At 42.0% G+C, this 25,454-nt stretch overlaps 2 protein-coding genes across 6 annotated transcripts in view; both read right to left on the bottom strand.

The window, feature by feature from the left end:
• Window positions 1-726: 726 nt before the first annotated feature.
• mysm1 (Myb-like, SWIRM and MPN domains 1) lies at window positions 727-11,260 on the bottom strand. 3 transcript variants are annotated; one of them, XM_054789453.1, is made up of 19 exons: window positions 11,163-11,260; window positions 10,852-10,921; window positions 10,685-10,755; window positions 10,462-10,536; window positions 10,152-10,227; window positions 9,963-10,061; window positions 7,974-8,530; window positions 7,760-7,890; window positions 7,589-7,692; window positions 5,836-5,913; window positions 5,663-5,745; window positions 5,517-5,583; window positions 5,386-5,436; window positions 4,111-4,185; window positions 3,799-3,987; window positions 3,592-3,724; window positions 3,412-3,517; window positions 3,284-3,341; window positions 727-1,124 (listed from the first exon to the last, which is right to left on the bottom strand). In XM_054789453.1, exons 1-19 carry the CDS (start codon window positions 11,216-11,218, stop codon window positions 840-842), a joined length of 2,364 nt encoding a protein of 787 aa, XP_054645428.1. In that variant the 5' UTR covers window positions 11,219-11,260; the 3' UTR covers window positions 727-839. The 3 variants fall into 3 exon arrangements, with proteins under 3 accessions (XP_054645428.1, XP_054645429.1, XP_054645430.1); XM_054789454.1 differs by having other exon boundaries at window positions 5,517-5,571; XM_054789455.1 differs by lacking the exon at window positions 10,852-10,921 and having other exon boundaries at window positions 11,163-11,242.
• A 694-nt stretch (window positions 11,261-11,954) lies between these two features.
• suco (SUN domain containing ossification factor) overlaps window positions 11,955-25,454 on the bottom strand; it is a 50,130-nt gene continuing 36,630 nt past the window's right edge. For all 3 annotated transcript variants that reach the window (XM_054789449.1, XM_054789450.1, XM_054789452.1), the window contains 11 exons: window positions 25,004-25,092; window positions 24,414-24,479; window positions 22,314-22,400; window positions 21,283-21,340; window positions 19,707-20,981; window positions 19,543-19,630; window positions 19,363-19,467; window positions 18,019-18,173; window positions 15,338-15,429; window positions 14,923-14,978; window positions 11,955-14,059 (listed from right to left, as the gene is read on the bottom strand). In XM_054789449.1, the coding sequence (XP_054645424.1) occupies window positions 13,502-14,059; window positions 14,923-14,978; window positions 15,338-15,429; window positions 18,019-18,173; window positions 19,363-19,467; window positions 19,543-19,630; window positions 19,707-20,981; window positions 21,283-21,340; window positions 22,314-22,400; window positions 24,414-24,479; window positions 25,004-25,092 (2,629 nt within the window). In that variant the 3' untranslated portion in view covers window positions 11,955-13,501. The remainder of the gene's footprint in view (window positions 14,060-14,922; window positions 14,979-15,337; window positions 15,430-18,018; window positions 18,174-19,362; window positions 19,468-19,542; window positions 19,631-19,706; window positions 20,982-21,282; window positions 21,341-22,313; window positions 22,401-24,413; window positions 24,480-25,003; window positions 25,093-25,454) is intronic.

Below are 25,454 nucleotides of genomic sequence, written 5' to 3'. Positions count from 1 at the left end.
AGTTGTAATACACCTTCCCACCACACGTGGCAGTAATGCGTCCGTCAGTCAGTTAACTGACGGGCTGACTGATTACAAACTCTAACAAGCGAAAGTCTGGAGCATTAAATACACAGTGCACATACTGTACAAAGAGGGTTGTTAAGAGGTAATAACATCGAGTTATGGCTGTTACTGTTCGTTTGCCACATTATATGAAGAGCAACTTCTGCCTCTGAAATGCAAACATAAGAACTGGTGATGAAAAGTGTTACATTAATTTGCAGATTAAAAGGCTGAATTTTCACTTGCATGTTGCTTGGATTGTATTGAGTTTCAGAAAACATGTATTACTTTAATTGTGAATTTATCACCCTATATAGCATTTATCATGTCTTTTTCAACAGTTTTGTTTTTTTGAGCCTGTCATTTTTGATGCAGTAAATGTATTTTTGTTCAGCCTGACTTGAGCGTTGTTCTTTTAGCCTGACTTTAGCTTTGTCAGTTCCATGAATTGATAGCCTGTTCGACATGGTGTTGTATGTAGGATATATGCAGGTTTATGTTCCAATGTTTATGTTCCAATTATAAATCTCTTTATGATGAGCATGTAGGTTAGACATAGTTATTGAATACAAATCCAATCCAGAGTAAGATTACCAATTCAGTGTTAATATTTGACTGGGCCCCGAGGTGAAAATGGTTAAGAAACCCTGCACTAAATGTCTCTTTGACCACACACAAACACTGCATTGATTGTTTGGATTAAAATTACTTTACTGCTGTTGCTGTGTTGAAAGATGTACAAAATGTTTACTTAGTAAATAAAAATGTCATCAACATGACACTGATATGGTGCGTCACAGTAAATAGTCGTGTCCCGTTGACAGTACGGAGCCGAGATGTAACACTGTGCTGCCATCAGTCTCCGAGTTTGCTTTGTCTTGCGCGTTGGCTCCTCGGCCAGACTCCTCATCGTCGTCTGCTTCCTCTAGGTTGCCCGAGGTCAGGTTATTTAGCTGCTCGCTCTCTTGCTGCTGTTTGGTGATGAAGTCGGACAGGAAGAGCGTGTGGACATGAGTGAGGAAGGCGTCTCCCTCCTCCTCGGGTAACGGTTCCAAGTACCTGGCCAGCGACGACAGCATCTGTGTGACCAAACACAGCACTACCATCATTATCTGTTCTACTGTCAATCTGTGGCCACCATAAAACCATTTCAAGTAACATTTTGCTCTTAAATGTTACACAAGTGTAAAAACGTCTAATATTAAAAACAAGCGACGTTGCGTAGAGTGAAGCTGAATGCCCTGCGATTGGCTGGTAACCAGTCTACCTCTCAGGTGTAGCCTGCCTTTCACCCAAAAGTCAGCTGGGATAGACCCCAGCACACCCCCCGCGACCCTAGTGAGGTTAAGCGGCATAGAAAATGAATGAATGAATGCTTTCTGCATGTAAAACTATAATTATTCTCTATTATATGTTTTTTTTTAATATATGGGTGTCTGGAACGGATTAAGCTGATTTACATGAAAACCAAGGTTCCACTGTACATCATCGGACAGCTTACTTTGCGGACAGTTGACTGATACAGTAATCCAGGAGTTATAACTGAAAACTCGGTCAACACAAGTGTGAGACCAGGTGCAAACAAGCACATGAATGCTACTCACCTTCAGGGGCAGACCTGCTATTAAGGCAAGGTAAGCAATTGCCTTAGGCCCCCAACATGTAGGGGGCCCCCAACCAGCTGCCCCCACCCCAACCAGCATGGGCCAGTGTCACCACAGCCAGCAGCACCCCCAACTATATTCATGTATAATTATGTTAGCATACTAAAAAAACAAATATCAGAACAAAAAAGAAAGCCACCTGAAAGCTAAATCCATATTATCTGCCCCCCTCTACAATGGACTGCTCCATGATGATGGACGGTAATGCACCTTTGTGAGAAGCTAAGTGTGAAGCTACTTAAAATGAGGCGAACTTTCCAGAGCGGGTCCGAGAAGAGCAAACGGCGAGAGGACGCCAAAAATATTTTGCCTCATTGTCGAAGGTGTCAAGATTCTTTACGGTGTTGGTAGAAAAAAATGTCAACGAGCCGGTGTAGGACAAAATTTGGACCCCTATAAAACTGTACCCGTGCCGGTTTTGCACCAAAATCAGCGGTCCATAATTTATGCGTTTATGTATGCATTAGGTGCCAACTACCGCGGGCTGTGAGCAGAGTTCCAGTCGGCTACCGGATGATGCTGAGCTTGCTGCGACACCTCACCTACGTGTCAAGTCCAGTGAGAAACTACAGCAACAAGTAGGACTTTAGTAGTTCTTTGACATTTATGCAATGAAAAACATGGACAACAATACGGATGGACTTCAACAAGATAATGAGCAGCCACATTATTTATTTGTACAAATATGAAAAAACTCCATTGGACTTCTCCCCCGTGGAAGGCATGGAAAAGGGGAGAAAGCAATAGTTTGCGAAACGATGAGAGTTTGTGTTCAATGGGGGATGGGGGGGATGAGTGTGTGAGAGGGTAATTATTTAGACATACTGTATATATTTTGAAGCACTACACTTTAGTTGCGTCACAGGATTCATGTCTAAATAATCTCTCTCTCTCTCTGACACACACATGAACACCCCCTCTCTCTTTGAACACAAACTCTCCCTGTTTCTGTCTCACACACATAAACATAAGTCATCTTTGCAAACTATTGACTTCTCCCCATTTCCATGCCTTCCCCCGACACTGAACTGATAGTTACGACTGTTGGCATATATTGTTTAGTAATTGCTTATGTTACATTGTAATTGTTTATCTTCACCCTCAATATACACAGCCACTTTCTCTTTCTCTCTGAAACACACACACACACACACGTTGTGATGATGTCTGGGTTGTTTCTGTTCAAAAAGAAATATCTGGCATTTTGACATACACTGGTTTTATATCTAAAACGTTATTCTCTCATTCTGTTCACGCCGTGTTAATTTAGTACAAGTTTGTACAGTATTTTGGTAAGGGCCTTTGACGGTGCCTTTCCTGCTTTTTTGTGTTAAAATAACATACGAAGAGGGCCGCTGGCTATGTTCGCCTTCGACCCCAAAATTGCTAAGTCCGCCACTGCTCACCTTGGAAGCCTCACAGTATTCCAAAAGCAGATCAAAATCCAACAAAACACAGCCCACTGCTGGGTCGCGACCCATCAGTTGAGAATCACTGATTTAACGCGTGTGAACAAAATGTCCACACTGTTCTTTTGAGAACGCTGTTAGCCGCGAGAAAATGCATGCAGTTACCTTTTCCAAACAGGTGAGGTGCGAGTTCCTTCGGAAAAATCTGTCCATGTGCACGCTCCTGCGAATGAAAGAACATGTTAGGAACGTCCCGTGAGATAAATGGTGATGGTTGTGTTGAGGTTTTGCACCCTGGTGTTTGGGAGTATTTATGGATGATCCACAGCACTCTCCTTAACATCTGATCCCAGTTTGGGATGTCTTGTGATGGCAGGAAGTCGAATTTGTAAGGAACCTCTGGAAAGAGGAAGAGTCAACTTGACTTTGGCACATTTTGATCCGACTGTGACGTTGGGCGTTTTGATGCATACTTTGCATTCCAGAGAGCTCCTGGCTGTCCTTCACCAACAAGCATGTTGTCTGGGAATGTGGGGAAGGATTGGTTGGGTCATACGGGCTCACAATCATCCCAATAAAGGGGGCGCCGCCACGAGAGAAATAACTCTGAAACAAAAGTCTCAATGAGCATCGGGGTAGGTTGAGTGTTCTTGCGGTAACCTCCACTCTCCTCCTGTTACCTGGAACTGGTCCTGTGTGTTGATGTCCCGCATGGACGGATTGGGGTGGAAGGATGGATGCGAGTGGTACCAGCCCACAACGCTTAGGCCCAGAGAGGAGAGCACATCGCAGGCCTGTGTCTGAGACAGCGGGTCCATCTCGCATTGGAGCCCTGTGCTCACGCTGTTGCAAGGCTCTGCTGCACAGATCTATGCACGCAGGCGCACGCACACACACACACACACACACACACACACACACACACATATATATATAATCATATAAAAGGGTCCATCAAGTGTACATGAGATTGCTTAGTAACATTGTCCTACCTTCAACATTTTCTCCTCCTCATTGAAAGTTCCACCAAGCAGACCAATGACCTCCCCTCTCGAGACGTGGGCATGCTAAGGATCAATAAAAGAGGATTTGTTATTTTCCATAAGACATTATGTCACACGCTTAATACCGTGATTGTCAGTGACTTTCTTCTCCTCAAATGCTAACCTGTTTTTTCTACATTACAACTTTATTTTATAATACAATTTTTTTCTTGTGCTTTATTGTTGCAAAGTTACATGTTTACCTTGTTAACAGTACATTTAATGTAAAATCAAACATTTTTAAAATTTTCTGATGTTATTATAAATGAGGAATTTAGTCTCATAAAATGCCTTTTTTTGTTGTTGTACAACTTTATTTTATTATTTCTTGTGATACTTCACTGCTGTAAAATTACAATTTTATTCTCTTACACAATGTTAAAAACATGGGTATGGCTTCAAATCACTGTAGTCTGTGCATCATGTCCCTCAAAGTAACTGCACTGTCGTTAGTACCCCTTTTCGGGAGAATCTCCCATTTGTGTTTCCTTGCTTGTTACTCCTCGCGACACTCACTTGCAGCACTCTGTGCGTGCACTCGATAGTGACCCGCCTCCCCCCACTGCGACAAAGAGACTGAATGACTGAGAGGAGGGTTCACTCACTCCGTTCATTTCACTATAGAACCAACGCACCAAAGTGTTGAGACAGATGCACAGAGTGAACTCTCTTGTCATCCAGCCTGTTTGGCAGAGAGGAGGAAAACACGTTTGCACGTCAATATATCAAGGTTGGCTAAATTCTGAATTTTCACTTTTAAAAATGTGTTAAAACAATTAAAATTATATTGTTTTAAAATGACATTTTTTTTCCTGTAATACTACAACTTTACTACTGTGATATAACTAGTTAATTCTGATAATATTATGATAAAATTTTTGCAGAATTATCTTTTTTCCTTCATTATTTCAAGTAAATGAATTCACCTAATATTATTTTTTTCTTGTATTATGTAATTTTCAACATTATTAGTTTTTCTCTCCAAATAGAACAATATTATTCTTGTAAAATTATGAATTTGTTTCTTCTATTAAAAGTTTATTTTTGTACAATTATGATTTTTTCCCCCTTGTAATTTACAAATTTATTCTCATAAAATTACAACTTTATTCCTGCAATATTATTATTTTTTTTACATTCACTTACAATTACGACGTTCGTCTTTAACATTTTGACTTTATTCTTGTAATATTTTGTTTTGAATTTGTGTGGGCGTGTGTTTACCATGTCCATAATGAGAAGTGTCTCAGCACACACGATGACCTGGAATGGTTCCTGTAGAAAAAAAAGCTTTTTAATACAATGTATTTCATGCAATACATTTGACGTATAATACAATGTACAGTGTGACTGACCTGCACATCCTCTCCAAAGGACCTGCATGGAATGAGCTGGAAGGGATCAACAGACCTAAAAGAAATACTGTAAATAATAAAAATGCTTACAATAGTATAGTTTTTCCACGTGTGCAGTGGGGACTGCTGTAGTGGTTGCTGCCCACCCTCTGTGTCTGGACAACTTGCAGGCTTTGGGCTGCATCGCCAGCCGCTCTCTACGCAAGGCCAGCTCCTCTGCGCTCAGATGCTAGCAATCACAATGAATGAATGAATGAATGAATATGTGAATTAGCATAGCCGTATGGTGGATGCATTTGTAGTAAGTGCGTCTACTAACCTCATAGGTCTGTCCCTCAAGGTGTTTGGCGTCACACCAGTTTCCCCAAGTGTCCCTCACGCGGCGCTTCCTGGTCCGCTACAAAACACACCAGTTAGCTTCAAAGGTGACATCTATTAACTCGACAGGGGTTAAATGTTGGAACTGCTCGAGGGCTTTCAACAAAAAAATGCACAGAGCTCAGATTTAACCATTTCTCATTGGACAGAATGGAAATGGAAACTGTAAAGACTATTAGCTCTATAGGCTATGTTCTGAACTGGGGGTGTCCAAACTTTTTCAAGCGAGGGCCACAGCGTGAAAAATGAAAGGATGTTTTGGAGGATATTTTGTATGCTCAGAGGCTCAAGAAAAAAATGCATTTCAGCTTTGTGATACAGGTGAAATGCTACTAAAAATGGCCTCTTTCCCATAATATTCTTGGAAAATTCCCACTTTTGTTCTTCATTCGATTATGATTTTTTTAAATATATTTTGACTTTATTCCTGTAAAAAAAAATTTCATTTCTGATGATTTTTTACATTTATTTTCCAACTATTTAATTTCAGCTTTCCTCTTGTAAATGTGCTTCTCGTAGAACTTTATCCCATAATATTTTTGATCTTTAAAAAAAAAAAAAAATCTATTTTTTCTTTCTTTCAACATTGTTACTAAAACAATATTTTTCCTCATGTTACGAGTTTAGTCTCGTAAAATTGCAACCTTTTTTTCTCGTTAGAAAACTATTTTTTTCCTCTTCATATTTTGACTTTTTCTGCTGTTTTCCATTTCGGCTTTTGATTTCTTCGGTAGAATTTTGCAAATATTTCAACTTTCTTCCTGTATATTTTCTTCTCCTAATATTTTCACTTTATTCGCATGTTATAAACTTTATTCATTGTTTTTGATGTAAAAAAAAATAATATTTCAACTTCATGCTTTTTCATCATACTTTTCATTGATTTTCCCATTTTTGCTGCTGTTGTTTTTTTTTGATAAAGTTTCCTCGTTGAATTACATTTACATGTAACCGCCCAGGGGCCGCACTTTGGACACCAATGTTCTAAACTAACATTCTCAACTGTTACATGATATGTAGTTACATAAAAAGTTAGCAGCTGTTAACATTATAGTAAAAGTATTACCACAGTTCTGTGGTCTGATTGCTTTGAATGAGAGTAGTCTAACTACTTTGGAATAAGTGTTACAATAATGGCCAAAAATATAATTTCAATATTTATCTCTTCCCTAACAGACCTCTTTTTCCTCTGACATCTCGATTCTAAAATTTCAACCAAACTATGCTGCCCTACTCTGCCTTGGATCATCTCCGACCTGGTATTTAAAGCGATTGATCGGAAAAGGGTGTGCGGGATCATTTATTCAATGCCACAGAGTGCCAAAATTCAGCAACGCCGAGCGCGTTGGAAGGCACAGAAAGTGACGATGCGCACGCAGGGACTGACCACTCGCAAGCGGAGAGCGGCAGCGAGCAGTTATTCAGAGACGGCGCGTGAACAGAGTGACGGCACACGCACAGGGCGTTTTTTATGCGCACGGATAATAGCACCGTATTGACGCCATATGAAAAATAAAATAAAAATTTAAGCCCAGAATTCTTCGATGCTCAGGTGTACTTGCATACTCTGTGGACCCAACAAAGACTATAAAAATGGCTACCTATTATACTCTGCAAACCTAAAGAAAACACTTCAAAAGCGGCACCTGCCATACACTGCAGACTGAACAATGACTACAAAAATGGCTTCCTACCATACTCTGCAGTCTTTGTGCCAGCTGATAAGCCTCCAGCACATCTTTACCGTCCTTGTGCTTGGAGCGGTCCACCACTTTGGGTCGATTATACACGGCTTGTTCTAAAAAAGGACACCGAAAAAGGTTTTAAAACAAAATCCAGGTACACTGGACAAGGAGTCGGTTTACCACAGTTGAAATTAATGGCGCCAATGAGTTCCAGGTAGGTATGTATTCTCCCGATGCAGTTGACGTCGCCACAATTCTTCAGGCCAGGCCGAACCGACGTCTTGTTCAAGTACTTGGGTTTGCTCTTCAGCCTGAGAGACAACATGGGTGTTTAAACGTCTGGCGTTGGTGCAGCCTTAAAAGGAACAAAAAGTGTGGCATGAGTCTGGTTTACCACTGATCCAAAATGTAGTTTCTGATCTTCAGGTATCTTTCCGGGGTCTTGGAAGGACGTCCCTCAAAGAACTCCGGGATGGCTTGTTTCTCATCCTCGCTGATGGTCTCCATGTCCAACTCCAATTCTTGTTCAGGGACCTTAAGTTCCTCCTCCTCTTCCTCCTCCTCGTCATCATTCTGCTCATCATGATCTTCTTCTGATCTGACAGCATCCACAGCTTCATCACTTTTGACCTCCTCCTCCACTTGCTTGTCTGCTTCATCTTTGTCCTCCACATGTGGCTCATCATCACCACGCTCCTCCGGCAGACGACATGAAGTTGCAGTTGAAAAACTGTTAGGACTGTTAACCAGTTGCTCACACGTCTCCTCGTTGTCATCGCCGTCATCGGTGAGGTCGTCGGTGATGTCTACCTCCTCATCCTCGTCGTCAACCAATTTCTTAATGCGCACCATATTTGCCAAGGCTGCAGCGCGGCTGGAGGTAGGCTGAGGAGGCTGCAAGGACGGCGCAGGGCCTGTAGAGGGAGCCCCGACATTGGGTGCCACTTTGGCCTGTGGAAAGAAAAAAAAACAGTTGAACAGTAAAATACTCTCAATCCATCCATTCATCCCTTTTCTATGCCGTTTATCCTCATTAGGGTCACGGGGGTATGCTGGAGCCTATCCCAGCTGACTTCGGGCGACAGGCAGGGTACACCCTGGACTAGTTGCCAGCCAATTGCAGGGGCATACAGCCCGATCCATCAAAATAAAATATGATGAACACATACTGTTTTTTTTTAATTGCCTACAATAAATAATTAAATACAGATAAGACACAAAAGTGCAAAATTTGGGGTTATTTGTATAATACTTTCTTACACTTACTTGCTTAAAATGGCACAGCTACTCATTGCTGAGTCCTTTTTTGAACATTTTATTTTTATTTTAGGGAGATTAGGGTTTATTTTTAGCTATGGTCTTAAACTTTTGATGAGCTGATGAACAGCCTATTTCAGTTTAATGGTTGTTTGCAATAAATTACAGACATTTTTTTTTGTCCCACTCCCATTTTTGCATTTATATACTTATTATATATATTATAAACTTGACTTAAGCGCTTTTGTCATGATAAAAGAGTGGGCCTCAAAAGGAAGCCTACAGGCCACATCGGGCCCACCAAAGCTTTTTATTTGGCCCGCCAAACATAACCCAAATAATGTAAACCATTCAGTAACAGAAGAGTGCACACTCATGTACTTCCTCTGCTATGCAGGGGGCAAGAGCGAGACATATATGTCACAGTGAAGCAGCAGTAGAAGACAGCTCTTTTAAACAGATATGGTACTATGAATTCTTTCAAAAATTCTTCCAAATTCTTCAAAAAAAAAGTAAGACACTGAAAATTTGACTTAACAGCAACTGGACTTTTAAAAAAAATATATATATACACTGGTGCACAGGGCCCCTTCTTGCTTTTGCATATTGTAGCTCTACTTAAAACCTCATTAAGATCCAAATGTGCAAAATGCAAATTCTAGCAATTTTTCAACTGGTCTTAAGTTTTTGATCAGGTCTGTATATCGTACATCACCATTCAACATACGGTAAATATATCGGGATATGAGTTTTGGTCCATTATCGCCGAGCCCTTCCGGTGCAGAGATGATAAAAGACTACATGCCATCTGCTGTAAATCGGGGGGGATCTAATGTCCAAAATAAAAACTAGGTCATTTATTTGCCACGCTTTTATTTTTATTTGAAATACTGCTATGATTCAAGGTATTTTTTTGTACTTTTAATTTACTTGAAACATTGCTTTGATGTTATTTTATACACTTTTGTTCTCTTTACAGCTGTGATGCACTTTGGGACCTTACATTCCAAACTGGGGCTCTCTTCATTATATATTTGAGTAGACCTCTCATAAAACATTTCTATTTCCGACCTATTGAAAATGTTACACCAGCAGAACCCAGACATTGCCAGTCAAATAAACTCACCTTGTGTTTAAAATGCTGTCTGGCATAGCTCTTGACTTGAAGAACGGTGCGACTCCCCACCACCTTGGCGATCTTTGTCCATCTTCGTCCAAACTGAGCCTATCGTGACGACAAGACAACGCACAGACATGCTCAGGCTTGCTTTTAACAATGAGATGATGGTATGTTTCTTTTAAAACAGCAACACACCAGTCCCTCTTCAAATAGATCTTTCTCCTGTTTGGACCATCGGGAGGAGGAGGAGCTTGCGGTCTTGGCTGGAGACCTAAACATGCAACAAAGTCATTTACAAAGTGCTTCTTATATTTTTGTTTCATTATTGAGAGAGAAAAAGCACATAACTGAAAACAGCTCAGATGTAGTTATAAACCAAGAATAAAAAATGCAGAACAAAAACAACACAATATTGTTATGGGACATTTGTAATACAGCCCATGTGTTATATATCAAATCATGCATGTGTGCCTTCTTTGTATAGCAAAAGTAAGGAAGGACTTACTTTTTTACTTTGGGCTTGCTGTTAGCATCACTGAACCAAATATCGCTGGGTATCTCCTTGCCTTTCAAATAGTATCTACAAATAGTTTAGGTCCACTTTAGATAGCAGTGTTTTCGTTCACAACAAAAATAGAATGGAGTATAAAATATGGTGACTGTAAGAAGAATTCCACGAAAATACAAATAAGCGTGGTAAGTTCACGGGCCATGGGAAGAAAGGATACTGCTCCTCCAGGAGCATCCTCTGGATCACCTCTCGGTTTTCATTGCTGATGGAGCTGTCCAACTCCCAGGGCTACACAGAAAACACAATATAATGTCAAAATAAACACAATCAGATGTGATTTACTGTGTAAGCATTCCAACTGTTGTTTTGATTTTGTTTTCTTACAAGAATACCCGCGTCGCTATTCCAAGCAGACTGCAGCTGCTCCTGTACCAAACCCCTGCCATCCTGCTCACTGATACACATAAAATGTAATAAAACAAATGATAAAGTAAATGATTATTAATTATATTTGATGAATTAAGACGTGAATAAAAGTTATGGTAACGGCTGATAAGACGGCTAAGCTCAACTTTAGCTTAGCCCGTTGAAGTACAAATAAGGGACCAGCAAGTCCGGAAATTGAAGTCGAATAGAGGACATACAATTATATGTCTGACCAAACGAGCATCATCCAAAAAGAACAAAAACATTACCTTATATTAGTATCAAACTCGTCACCCTCGATGTCAACATCCACCTCGTCCTCCATCTTGAAGGATCAACGCAAACAGCCGCAGCGGAGGGGATCTAGTAACCATAAGTGACAGCGACACCTTGTGGTTGGAGATGACCGGAAGTGTCAGCGACACGGTGTGGCTGAAGGTATAAACTTTTCAATTTAATTATTTGAAATATAAACTTCAGCGGGTCGCACGGTGGCCGAGTAGTTAGCATGTTGGCCAGTCAGGAGATCTGAAAAATCTGGGTTCAAATCTCCATTGGGCATCTCTGTGTGGAGTTTGCATGTTCTCCCCGTGTGTGCGTGGGTTTTCTCCGGGTACTCCGGTTTCCTCCCACATTCCAAAAACATGCACGTTAGGTTAATTGGCGACTCTAAATTCCCCCCTCTCTAAAGTCCATAAGTGTGAGTGAGTGTTTCTTTATATGTGCCCTGCCATTGGCTGGCGACCAGTCCAGGGTGTTCCTAGCCTCACGCCCAAAGTCAGCTGGATAGGTTCCAGCATACCCGCAACTCTAGTTAGCATAAGTGGCATAGAAAATGGATGGACAAACTTCAGCTTTAGTATCCAGGATTTAATAATTACAGGGACAAAAAAATGCCACGCTCTTATATACGTTTATCCATACATACTGCAACTTCAGTAAACTAATAACATGCGGCATAATCTTATTTAAATATGCAACCTGGTGTCACCAAAATTTGCAGGACATGTTTCATTTTTACATACCGGTAATCCTGTGCACGAAACAAAAGAAGACAAACGTGAAAGACAACAAAAGTTTTATTTAAAAATTCACAGTTTCTAGATGGCCCTACATTGTTGTAGTAACACATTCCTGCTAAAAACAAACAAAATACTGTGCAGCCATTCAGAGAATCACAGAAAGAAAAGGGGAGAGAGAAAGAAAGAAAATATAGCACTTTGTTTAAAAAGGTAGAAAAAAATAATAAAAAAAGGCATGAGGAGTCATTTAATGAGAGCTTGTAGGATCCCTACAGGGCGAGAGTGACCTCTGTTAACTGGATTAGTTAACAGATATTGGACATGACGTTTTATGAGGGTAAAAATGAAAAAATAATCTCCTAATATGAACACACATACAAACATGTCAAAGATTGAAAAACACTTGGGGAACACACACAATCCATATTTATAGTGTTTCCAAACCACCATCTTTGCCGTGTTCCCTTTTTGAACAATGAACAAAACACATGTGAGGGAACACACAGAACGATGGGAGACACGCTAAAGATCCTTCTTCACAGTAGGGGGAAAAATCGTGCAAAGTTGGTCAGAGAGGACCTCGGTGGATGTAAAGAAGATAAAGTAGACCCTGTGATGGAGTAGTGAGGGAGGGCGTGTATGGTTCCAAGTCTCTGTCAGAATAAACACCCAGCCTATCAGAAAATACATATGTTTAAAAAACAAAATACACAAAAAAAGATAAGCCTTGTCAGACTATGCAAATGGACACTACTGCTGACAATGCAACAAACACCAAAAAAGAAGCTGAGATAAAGGGAGAAGCATTACCTTAAGCTCCTTTTCCACCAATCAGAAAGCAGCAGCAGCAGCATGAAGATCCTAACGATCCATCTCGTTGGGTAATGTGACCGCTCCCATACTTAGCCATCCGTTATACACTGTGCGTCAGTACCAGTAAGTGAATGCTTTCCTGTAAGTTCTATGACCCAGAAACTGCAGGAGGCGGAGACTGGCCAGCCAGTGCCTAACTAAAAAAAAAAAAAAAAAATTCTACAGAAATAAATAGATAAATAAAACGGATCTTGCATATCTGTGCATGCGGTGCCTCAATAAAGATGCGAGTGAAGATGATCTCAAACGCTGCTGCTGTAGTAGTTAATTAAAACGTTTAAAATGAAACATTAGCTGTTTTTTCTTCATTCGGCTGCTCAGGAGTAGACTGACAGAGATGGAGATACAAAAAAACTGGTCCCCAGAGTCATCAAAGTGATAGGAGGAAGAATGAGAAGAAAAAAAAAAAACAACAGATTGTAATGCGCCTCCCACATGTGTGAATACTTTGTGGATGCTCTTGTAGGAGGAACTACGTTATGTGCTCATCTACAACAAATAACACACCTTGACCACACAAACATTAAAAAAAGTTCAATGGTCATAAAGGCACGTAAGCATTAAAAGGTCTTTGAAAGGGAGTGGATGCGGACAAGACACAGTGTCCTGGGTGCTCATGGGAAATGTGGTTCTTTGGGATGAATGTTGTGTATGCAACGCTGCCTGCTACCATGTTAAAGTAGTGTTTTTGTGTAGCTGACGTGAGTGGGTGCTCAGACGTGTCCGCTGACAGCAGTCACCCTAATGGTCCCCACACTAATCTGCTTGCTTCCCTTCATCAGCTGCTGCAGGCTGGGCAGCGACGGCACTTGCTCCTCCGGCATCGGTGGGAAGGGCAGGTCCGTCTGCCGCGACTTCCGCCTTTTGCTCAAGCGCCTTTCCTGGCGGGACTTGGAGGGCGGCGGCGGCCCAAAGGGAAGCTCGTGGCCATTGCACAGGCCCGCCAAGGAGAAGACGGGCGAGGGAGGTGGGAGGCGGCTGGTGAAGGACTCTTCGGAGTGGGTGGAGGAGCTGCAGCTATTGGTCTCTGAGGGGAGCTCCTTAAAGGGGCGGGGGGGCAATGATGGCGTTTCCACCAGAGGAGGAGGAGGAGGCGGAGGAGGAGGAGGAGGAGGCAGTGGTGGTGGCGGTGGAGGAGGAAGAAGGGTAGGGAGTGGAAGGCATGAGTGGAACCCGTTGCATTTGATTTCACCGTTAGTGGGGGGAGCTGTCGGGTCGGACGCCTTCAGAGTTTCCACTTTGTCCAAAGATTTTGCTTTGCAGCGTTTCTTCTGCAGGAGAGGAAGACGCAACATTTAAAAGGAAACCTATAACATGTAATACTTACAGTATTTTTACGTTTTCTTGGTCATTTTAAGCATTACCAGAACTTCTTTCTTGAACGCTCTGATTTCACAGAGCCCTTAGCAACTAATGCTACCTCCGTCAACAATAACAGCATGGAGAGCATCTTCTGTGTTTACTCTCACAAATAATGACAGACTTTGTTATGTTCGTTGCTTATTTAACAAGCCAGGAACAAAACCAGGAAAAATATTGAAAGACAAGCTATATGTATTATTCTGCTCACTCAGTGCCAGTAATGTTAAATTGATGGGAAAAGATATTAGGTTACTTAATACTACATGTAGTCAGCCATGGCATGTCCACCATTACATAATGAAAAAGTTCTCCTCCCATGTCGTGTGGAAGTGGTACTTTTTGGCTTCTTAGTTTGTCCTTCTTCCTCACTCGTTTGAAACCCTTTTAAGTTTAAAATAAATAAATTTGAGGCTAACTAGTTAGCTCAGTAGCACAACATGTTTAAAGCGGCAGCTGTCTCTTACAGTATGTCCCTGCCTGGTATTTTATGTCTACAGGGCTCTAATAATAGTAAAAATCGTATTTAGAACATCAAAATCAGGCTTTCTATGCTCTAACTAGGGAAATATTCAATGTATTAATACTGAATCCTACTTTGCAGGAATTCACTTGTACTATCATTATGTTACTATTTGCTAATATGTTACTATCCATTCCTGAAATGCTGAATTCAGTGTAGAAGATGACACTAATTTCTTCTCCACAAGTAATCAGAGGCTGACCAAGCCCTCACATCACACACAAACACAACCAAGTGGTAGTATTACTGTACCTTTTTCTCAGGAGAAAACCTTAGAGGTTCTACAATGTATAAGTCATCTGGACCTACTGGAATGAGAGGGGTGGGGGGTGGTTAATAACAGGAAAACAATAAGTAACAAATCAGCAGATCAAAACAAGCTCTATTCTTAACCCCGCATGTGGACACAAGCTGGCACTGACAGCTTTCCACCTCAAGGACACACATGCGCACGCACACACAGTGTAATAAACAGCAGGGCAAAAAGCAACAGCAGGACAACAGCCTGTAAGAGTGTCTTCAAGACACAGGAGGTGCGAGATGGTGAAGTTAAGAAGCAAAAAACTGCAAAAATTGACAGTGTTTCCCATGTAAACTGATTACCATTAGAGCACACTGATTGTTTATGGAACATTTAATGTGGGAGGGAGAGTGGATGTGGCCTTACCTTCTGTAGAGGACAGGTGGAAGGACGTGGAGCGAACGAGAGGACAGGTCACCCTGCGCTTGAGGCTCATGTCGTCATAGGAGGAGAAGCATCTGACGGCAAAATGATATCATGTTACTAAGCGCCAGAGGTGTAGACACATTTTTGCTAATAAGAAAGAATAAAAAAAACATAAAAGGTAGGTAATTTATCGGTGCTCTGATGTCATAGTGCCATTGTAAATGTCATTGTTTAATAGGTTGAAAAAAGGCTACATTTCATGATATCAAGTGCTGATTCATGTTGTTAACATGTTCACATGTATAGCATCATACACCATTAAATGTCATTATTTAATAGGATTTACTGTAAAACACAGTATATATGAAATTACAAAATACATTAATATTGGGTTATTTTGATCAAGTCTGATCCTTGTTTCTCAACAAACATTACAGTAACATTACTGACACCTAGAGACCAGTGTAGAATACTACATTTCATCAACATCATTCAATGAGTCTTCTTAATGGCTTGTACAGTCAAACTTGTCTATAGCGGCCACTAGAGGGAGTCTGCAAAAGTGGCCGCTATAGACAGGTGGCCTCTATAGACAGGTTGGCGTCCAGTTTGAATGTTGACCAGTAGAGGAAAAAAAAGGGAAAAAAATAATAATAATAATGTTGACCAGTAGAGGGCACTGCGGACTGCGGATAAAAGTTGTACAGCACTACTAGGCTTGTTATTATCATGGTTCATGGTTTTAATTCATCCTGAATATGCATATGAGTCAAACAGTAGCACATCACGTAGTACAATTCACAATTTTGCATGTCGAAAAAGGAGTAGGAAGAAGCAAAGCTTATTTAAGCCTACCCCTCATCAGTTTCACATCAGTTGCAATACATTTATTCACCTCTTGTTCTTCCAAGTGTACTTTGTAGGTCTACATGACAATGTAGTGCAATCATAGCCAAGGTTTTTACTTACTAAAAGGAAGCTAGAGGCTTAATAATAACTGATAGAATATATCCACAAACCAGAGAACAAAGGTGTGCTAGTAATGTCTTACGCTTGTTTTTAATATTTTACTTTTTATATGGCAGAGTGTCATTACAGCTTTAGTTCATCAGGAAGTGACGGGAAGTGACGGTGGGCGTCCCGAGCAGGAGAGCTAAGCTCAGTGCTAGCAGTGAGTTTCGAGAGAGTTGGGAAGTGTGTTTATGTTGGCGTGGATGTAAAGTCCTGCAGTGTTCTCCGCTGTTAATAAAGCCATTAAAGTGCATCGGCGACGTGAGTCTCTCCTTCCCCACGACAAGCGGCATTACAGTATTGACCAGTGCACACCAGGAAATAAACGGTGTCACTTGTTACAGGCATTGGCTGGACAGCTATGTAGTGGGGCTTGTTTAACCTTTGCCTTGTGGGCAAGCAGGAAGGAGAAACGATGCTTAGAGATGTGTGTGTGTTCTGAGCTGCTGTCTGGTGGCCGCGTTCAATAAATAAAGTTGGCAGAAGAAACAGGAGAAGTTTCCTTCTTTGCTTCAGAGCTGAATAACACTGAAAAGTTAACAGACTAGTAGCAAACGGAAAAGAAGACGGCTTTGTTTGTGTCGAATACAGAAGATGAGGACTTTGATGGATTTGTGGATGAGGATTGATGAAAAACAACGTGAGTACATTCTAAAATACTTCAATTAAGTACAACCGAACTCAGTTTTGCTCCCGCTGCCGCATGCATGCTAGCGTATGTTTGTGTTTTTTTTTTTATTGTAGCGTCGCTGGGAGCACGTCCTGTTCCCAGCCTAATTTGCGGTAATGTTTTGGTGCAAATGCTCTTAAAGTTACATGTTTGACCAGGAAATAGCAAGCTCAAAAGAAGACGGCTTTTTTATGTGGAACAACTGACAGTTTGTGTGGATCTTGTGAATGATTGTGACTGAGCTAGGACTCAGTAATTAAAGTCTACACACGACGGCTTCATTGATTGAAAAACAAAACTTTTTCATGCATGAAGCTTCTACTTGAGTTGGTAATTTGGCCGCTATATGCAGTCAGATATTGACCAAGGGAGACAAAATGGGTGGACGCTGGCTGCATTAGACAGGTGACTGCTATACACAGGGTCTATAACATGTAAATTTGCTGCAGGGGATTTTTCAGTGGCTGAGACAGGCTAAGACAGGTTTGACTGTATTTGTATTTTACTTATGACAAATGTTATCTTATTTGGTATGTATTTTGCATTGTTTTCTGCATGAGAAACTATAATTATTTTATAAAATCTGTTTTGTGTTAATGCTTTTGAGTGTCTGGAATGGATCATCATCATTAACATCATTTCTTATGGGGAAAATTTATTTGGTTTTCGTCTGATCTTTGGAAACTCTGTTTTCGTCATGAATCCTTTCCACTGTGCTGTATTAGGAGTGGTCCGCATCCAGCGGCATTATCTACCTCTGCGTGTGCTTTAAAATTGTGGTCCTGCTATTGTAGTCAGCTGTTGCATTTGTCGTACCTTTCCTAACAATGAACTCATCAGCTTATTAATACTTGCTAAGCAGTTTGCTCCTGACTGCTATTACAACATTGGTTCTGTTGCTGCTCCGGCTATAATTACACCATTTACAGTATTTGTATTATTTTATATTATCATGAAAAATGTCAGTTCTTCCGCACCAATGCCTGGAGGGGACACACACCTCTTGGGGCTGGGGTAGTTGTTGCTCTTGGGAAGAGCAGCTGTGTCGGCTTTTGGGGCGGCACAGGAGCTTCGGCAGCACTGCAGGCACATGAGGAGGCCCAGAAACACGCACAGAACCAGAGAGACCACAAGGTAGCTCTGGCGGTCAGATACCTGCAGAGGGAAAATTGTTTCAAATGTTGACAAACAACAAACAAATACAATGGGAATCCATTTAAGTTGACGGCCCTTGGATTGGCTGACTCATGTTGGCATAAGCGGTTGTCACCATAACTGAAAATACTCGAGCTGTCAAAGTTAAATGCATTAGGAATTTTCCTTTCATGACAGTATTTTTTGGACGCGCGATTAACGTGCGCACATCCTGTTTTGAGCCTCGGCCCACACCATAGTTTGAGGAAACGCAGCGGTGGATGTGGAGCTACAAGGGGAGACTCAAATGACCCATTTGAGTCTCAAACTCGACGCCGATAAAAAGTGACCAAGCATGTATGCCGACGTCAACTTGTGCGGGCACTTTTCAGCAATAAAAACAACACTGTGGACCACGACTTGATTTGGTTGACATAGTCTGGTTGTGGACATAAGCGGGTTTGACTGTACAAGGACAGTCTAAACATAACACATGTTGCATTGATTGCTTGGCAAAGGAGTCACACAAATACTGGACAGTCATCCCTCATCACATCACGGTTCCATTTTCGCAGTTTATTCTATCACAGTCTTTCAAAATATATGAATAAATATATTATGAAATCATTTTAATTCATGGTTAACTATGGGCAATTAGTCAAAAAATGTGCATGCTTTTAAAAATGCAAAATTGACATATTTTAGTGCTAAATTAAGCATTTTAAGCCAAAAAAATGACTAAATAATATAAAGCATTCGGAAAATGCTTTGAAAGACACACTGTAGTATGTAGTATTCTACACTGGTCACCAGGTGTCAATAATGATACATTATATTACACTGATGAGACAATAGCCACCATACTGGAAGTATTAAAAAAAAAAAAAAAAAACAAAACAAGGAACTCTCTGAATACAAACATTGTGTGTCTAGATTATGTCTTATTTCCTAGTATTATTTACATCTCGTGCAGTGATTCCGTAACCTGACGATTAGAGTTGCGCAATGTGGTGTAAAGACAATAATAGGAGTGTAAAGGTGACTAGCGGGGTGTTACTTCATGTCTACAAGGCTCTAATAATGCTAAAAACCGTGTTAAAAACAGAAATTCACTTATCACGGCTGGGTCTGGAACCAATTAACCGCGATAAACGAGGGACGACAGTAGTAAGAAATCATATGGAGTGTGCAAGTCAAACAACGGCGTCACCTCTTTCTGAAGCTGGCTGACGGTAAGAGTGAGATTGAGCATCAGTTTGGTGACGTTCTCGAGCTGACTCTGCAGACCCTGAATGGAGTCCTGCTGCTTCTGGTCCTGTACCAGAGAGGAAGTAAAGCAACATCAGATGATGTAACAAATCATCCTGTCACTGACTCCTTGAACACGGACCTGCTCCTCAGCAATGCGGGATGTGTTTTGCAGCTTGATGATGGTCTTATTGAATGCCCTCTGCATCTCCTCCATCTGTTTGCGGTATCTAAGCAACACAGGGGTGACATTTACTGTTAGTTATCAACAAGGCTAATAAAAATGTTTGTGTCTAGTGGTTCCACCTCTGGCTGAGCTCCTCCAGATATCTGCTGGACAGACTCATGTTCATCTCCAGTGCTTTTATCCTGTTGTTGAGCCTCATGAAGACGCTCTCCTTCTGGCTTGAGCCGTGCACCGTTGCTACGTTCCCATTTCCAGCCAGGCTGTTGTAATCGCCGCTGTTATGCAGCTCTGCGTAAAAATCTGTGGCAGTGCGGAGCACGGCCCCAGTGGTGCTTAGCAGGTCCTCATCCGCTGTGTCCTGGGGGTCTCCGCTGTGAGGGAGGGGAGCCGCCTCTTCCTCCTGAGAATCAGTTTTATGTGGGTCCCTGCTTTCCACCCCCAACTTAACTGCATCAGTGTCTGTCAGTGGTGGAGCTGTCGGTTGCTCTGTGGGAGGGTGGACAAGGTCTTCAGGCTTTGAGGCTGTAGGAAGAGCTTGCACAGGTTGCTCCTTAGCCGTGGGGAGTGCAGCATCTGGAGAAGCCATCTTCTGGGTTACAAGTTGTTGGTCTGTGTTTGTGATGAAGGTGGGGTTGATGCTGTTCAACTTCATCTCTAGGAGAGTGGTGGTCTGGAGTGGGGGAGTTGGGACAGGATTCAGGGCTGCGTCTTTGATGGGAGAGGGCAGCACATACTCGTGGGTGGGGGTGGGCTGCATCAGGGAACTGTTGATGTCAGAGAGGCTTTGAGGATCAAGGGTGGAGGTTCTGCTCGGCTCCAAGAGGAAGTCGAGCTGTGGAGTGTGCGCTTGAGAGGTGTGGGCGTCAACGTCCAGTGTGGAGGTGACCTCGCTTTGGCTCGGGGGAGGCACCGCCATCTCTGGAGCTGTTTCAGTGAAGGGAAGAACCTCCTGTGAGGGTGTGGAAGGAGGCTTGGATACCTGTGGAGGTGAGTCTGTGAGGGTGGGGCCTTTTATATGGGGGTGTGTTTGTGCATAAAGTCTTCGAAGTCGTTCCTCGGCCAGCACAGCAGAGCACCAGCGGTGGAGCAGCTCAGGCAGGGTTGCCATGCAGGACAAGGACAGCGAGGACAGGGACAAAAAAGGACAGTACAAGTGGCTCTCCCACTGGTTCCTGCCTGCTGCCTCCTCCTCTTGCTTCTCCTCTTCATCCTCACCCTCCTCCTCCATCAGGGTGACAGTCGACTGTCTGGGCTCTTCTTCATCTTCCTCTTCTTCAACAAGAGTGACAATCTGTCTGTCTGTTTGGGATTCAAGGGAGGGCGACGCTGAAGAATCCCTGGAGGAATTTGAGTCGTCGCGGGTGGTTGGGTGTTCTGGCTCTACTGGTTTTTGACTGAAAAGGAAGGACAAGTCAGATTTAGCAGCACATTTACCTCACCTAATTGCCACGGTAAGGAGAGGTGTTATCCAAATGGAGGCTGAGGGCATGAAGAAAATGGAGCGCTGAAGGAAAGTGGAGACTGGAGCAGAACACTGCAGCCTCCAGAGCTAAGCAACAGTCTAAGCTAATGCATGTTAACAGATACTTTACTGCCACTGTATTTACAAAAAAGTGGTATTTTTAAAAGGCACTGCATGGTGGAAACGTAAAGTAGAAATACGTAATGTTAGTTTTGAATGTTTTGGGGCCTTACACAGAAGATTCTTGAGCGATTTCAGCTGGCGTGGGTGTAACCTCTGCTGTCACGTTACCTGGGATTGGAGCAGAAAACACAAAGTCAACACTAAAAATAAAAATAATGTTGCAAAAAGAGGCAGAGTGGTAGCTCCAGGGAACACAGGCAAGAAGAGGAAACAGAGTGGAGAACAGAGACCCCCTTTCCTCACAGTTCCTGGCTCACAAGCCCCATTATTTGGGCAAGTCAGGAGATACTAAGAACCGGTCTGATCCAGTTCCAACCAATATCACCCGGAGATGTAAACATAGAGCCAGGAGCACAAGAGGACAGAGGCACAAGGAACTGAAAGTTTGTACACAACTTTGGCATAAATAAATATACATGTATGCATAACCTATCTTTTAGTTTATTTTATGACTACGTACACATTCAGGCATCACACCACTATTTTATTACAGAGTAAAGACAGGCATGCAAATTTGATGAAGAAACAAAACGTAGACACCAATGTATGCATGTGCACTAAACCTGGAACTATTCATTTCATTCAAACAAGGACAACAATGAAGGACTGCAGCTGCTTCAAAAGACAAAAAAAAGGAAGCGCAGCAAAATCAAGTGAATATACATCATGTGTAGCAATATGCCAATACATCTATGGACAAGCAATGCAAGCCCTTAGATGTGATGCATCAATGTGGTGACTCAACAGTCAGTGGGCCGATTGAATCAGGAATAAGTCACTGATGCTTCAATATGGCTTGTCATCTTGTGTGGGGCAAGAAGAGGACAAGTCCGAGCCTTCAACCAGATCGTAAAAGGCAGGCATCGTCCATGTAATAACGTTAGACTAGGTATCACCAAACCTGCTTCTATGCATGAAACAAAAAGGAAATGGTACAAATATAATTGCACCATTTCCTCCCCCCCCCCCAGCACTCATTTGTATAAGGCTATATTACATTTTATTACAGTATACTTACTTTTAAGATGGAAGTCAGGATGTAAAAGAAGAAGAAGAAGCACAATGAGGGGCAAGTACGTACCTCCTGCCTCTGCTCCTGCTTCCTGCAGCTCAGGTTTACCACCCAGCACATTAGCAGCAATGTTGTTGACCATGTTGAGGATAGCATCTAAAAAAAAAAAAAAAAAAATACAAAAACACGCACACGTTATTTCAGACGCAAAATATTCCGCTGCTTTTCATGAACTGGTGCTCAATCGGGAGATCCACACACTGGCAACAGTAACTTTTAGTTCAGTTCTACTCAAATAGTGGGGCGGGCACCCCTGGGGGGACATGGTGAACTGTCAGGGGGGGCGTGAGAGGCAGGGAGGACTTTGAATATCAGTGCAGACCTGCCAACATGTATGAATTTGTCATACTAAGCATACAATTTAACTCTTTAATACGCTTGTATGCTTCACTGCTCTCAATTTTTTTGCATTTTGCTGGTTTCAGTTTCAAGTTCAGTCTGTACAGTACAGATAGATAAATAGATATCAGTTTCTCAATAGTATTTCAAATCGGGGGGGGCACGAAAACATTTCTGTCCCTCAGTGGGGCATGATAGAAAATAATTAAGAACCACTGCACTAACGCAAGTGAATCAGCAAAGACAAGTATAGTGGTGTGAAAAAGTGTTTCCTGAGGTTTTTGTTTTTTTTTTGTCATACTTAAATGTTTCAGATCAACTTCACAGAACTGAACACAAAATGCAGCTTTTAAATGAAACTTTGTTTACCGTGTGAAAATGTGATTGCCCCCCCTGTTAAAACATAACTTGACTGAGATTAATAGAGTTAATTAATTCAGTGGAAAAGGTTATAAAGCCATTTCTAAAGCTTTAGGACTCCAGCAAACCACAGTGAGTGTGGTGAACCTTCCAAGGAGTGGCCGGCCAACCAAAATTAGCCCAAGAGCGCAGTGACGACTCATCCACACAAAAAACCCCACAACAACATCTAAAAGAGCTGCAGGCCTCACTAGCCTCAGTTAAGGTCAGTGTTCATGACTCCATCTTAAGAAAGACAATGGGCAAAAACGGCCTGCATAGTAGGGTTCCAAGATGAAAACCACTGCTGGACAACAAGAACATGGTACGTCTCAATTTTGCCAGAAATAATGACCTCCAAGACCTTTGGGAAAATAGTCTGGTGTGACGGCGCAAAAGTTGAACTTTCTGGAAGGTGTTACTTTTACACCAGATGTAATGGGACACACCCATTACATCTGGTGTACACCAGATGTACCGCACTTCAGAGAAAGAACATTATACCAACAGTAAAAATACGGTGGTGGTAGTGTGATGGTCTGGGGCTGTTTTGCTGCTACAGGATCTGGAAGACTTGCTGTAATAAATGGAACCATGATTTCTGCTGTCTACCAAAAGATCCTGAAGGAGAATGTCCGGCCATCTGTTGGTGACCTCAAGCTAAAACCAACTTGGGTTCTGCAGCAGGACAATGATCCAAAACACACAAGCAAATTCACCTCTGAATGGCTGAAGGAAAAACAAAATGAAGACTTTGGAGTGGCCTAGTCCAAGTCCTGACCTGAATCCTATTGAGATGCTGTAGCATGACCTTAAAAAGGCGGTACATGCTGAAAAACCCTCCAATGTGGCTGAATTACAACAATTCTGCAAAGATGAGTGGGCCGAAATCCCTCCACAGCACTGTAAGAGACTCATTGCAAGTTATCACAAACGCTTGATTGCAGTTGTTGCTGCTAAGGGTGGCCCAACCAGTTATTAGGTTTAGGGGGCAATCACTTTTTCACACAGGGCCATGTAGGTTTGGATTTTTTTCTCCCTTAATAATAAAAACTTTCACTTAAAAACAGTTGTGTTTTCATTGACTAATATTTACATTTGTTTGATGAGCTTAAACATTTCAGTGAAGCAAACATGCAAAAAAAAAAAAATAAAAAAATTAGGAAGGGGTCACACTTTTTCACACCACTGTAGGTGAAAACACTGTGGAAACATTCAACCCTGAGCCCCAAGAACATGACTAATGGAGCATGTGAAAATGCTGACGTGTGCTTGTGGGAACCCACCCCACCCCCAGCCTGCTGACTACAACCCAAAGAGCAGCGTTCAGCCTAAAATTAAGACACCGCTTTCATTTGTGTGTTTACGTACTTGTCGCAGAGCCAAGCAGGTTCTTCGAGGCCTTGTCTTCTGATGGCTGGTAGCCGGGTGGATAGTCTGAGGAGTTAAACACAGTAGTGTCGGTATTTCATTTTTAGCTGCATACTATAGAAATTCAACTTGCATATATTGTATGCTTTAGAGTAGTTAGCGTGCAGATCACAACACAGTGTCTAAAATCGCCAGCAACACAAGTGAGTACACCTCAGTCCAAACTGTGTCCTTGGCGTGGCTATTTAGTCTGAGCACCATTGTTATCTAGCACTGCCTTAATCCTCTTGGCCATGTAATAGAGCAGAGCTGCACAGGAATCCTCTTCCACTCCAGCCCCAGACCATCATGCAACCACTACCATGCTTGACTGAAGGCAAAAAAACCAATTAACTTGCTACTCACTTGTGTTGCAAATTACTTAGACATCCATGGCTGAGTGCTGACTCGTTTTAATTGGATAGTATATCTGAACTGCTATACACTTGCTACTCTAAACTCTGATTTGCTCTAGTATTGCCCCTTGACCATACATACTGTCAAAAAAGGCTCGCTGTATCGCCATTAATGAGCTGGGATGACCATCTTACCATAGTCTTCATCCAAGTACTCCTGCCTTTCAGAAAGGTACTGGGAATCAATCTGCTCATATTCCTCCACCATACTGGTTCCAAACACCCTACACAAAACACACATGCTCAGTTACGCCCACAAAGCTGCCGACACAGAAGAAAGGTTAAGGGTCGGTGTTGCAAAACACGCTGGGATGATGAAATCTTTGTGAGGAAATCTTTCATGGATACGCTGCAATGATCACATATGTAGGAGATGGAGCACATTTTGTGTTTTTGTTGTTTTTATGTTCAATGTACATCTTATGGCTGGAAATGACTGATAATTGTATTTTACATTTTAACATTGGATATGTCTGGACTGAGAAACAGTATGAAGTATCTTGAACATGGAACTGGCAAAATTTTTAAAAATTGCAATAGCGTCTTGCCTACGGGTGTCCCAATACGATATTGATGTTGATGATAT

Source organism: Dunckerocampus dactyliophorus, chromosome 10 (assembly GCF_027744805.1).
Source record: "Dunckerocampus dactyliophorus isolate RoL2022-P2 chromosome 10, RoL_Ddac_1.1, whole genome shotgun sequence".
In the NCBI taxonomy this organism is placed as follows: Eukaryota; Metazoa; Chordata; class Actinopteri; order Syngnathiformes; family Syngnathidae; genus Dunckerocampus; species Dunckerocampus dactyliophorus.
This window is presented reverse-complemented; position numbering and strand designations above follow the sequence as displayed.

What these genes read in the sequence shown, in the direction of transcription:
- mysm1 (XM_054789453.1), bottom strand. Translation starts at nt 11,218, where the DNA reads ATGGAGGACGAGGTGGATGTTGACATCGAGGGTGACGAGTTTGATACT. An exon ending in AGCAAGCCCAAAGTAAAAAA is followed by an intron (nt 10,228 to 10,461) that starts GTAAGTCCTTCC and finishes TTGCATGTTTAG; the next exon opens with GTCTCCAGCCAAGACCGCAA. An exon ending in GGAGCTCTCTGGAATGCAAA is followed by an intron (nt 3,518 to 3,591) that starts GTATGCATCAAA and finishes TCCTCTTTCCAG; the next exon opens with AGGTTCCTTACAAATTCGAC.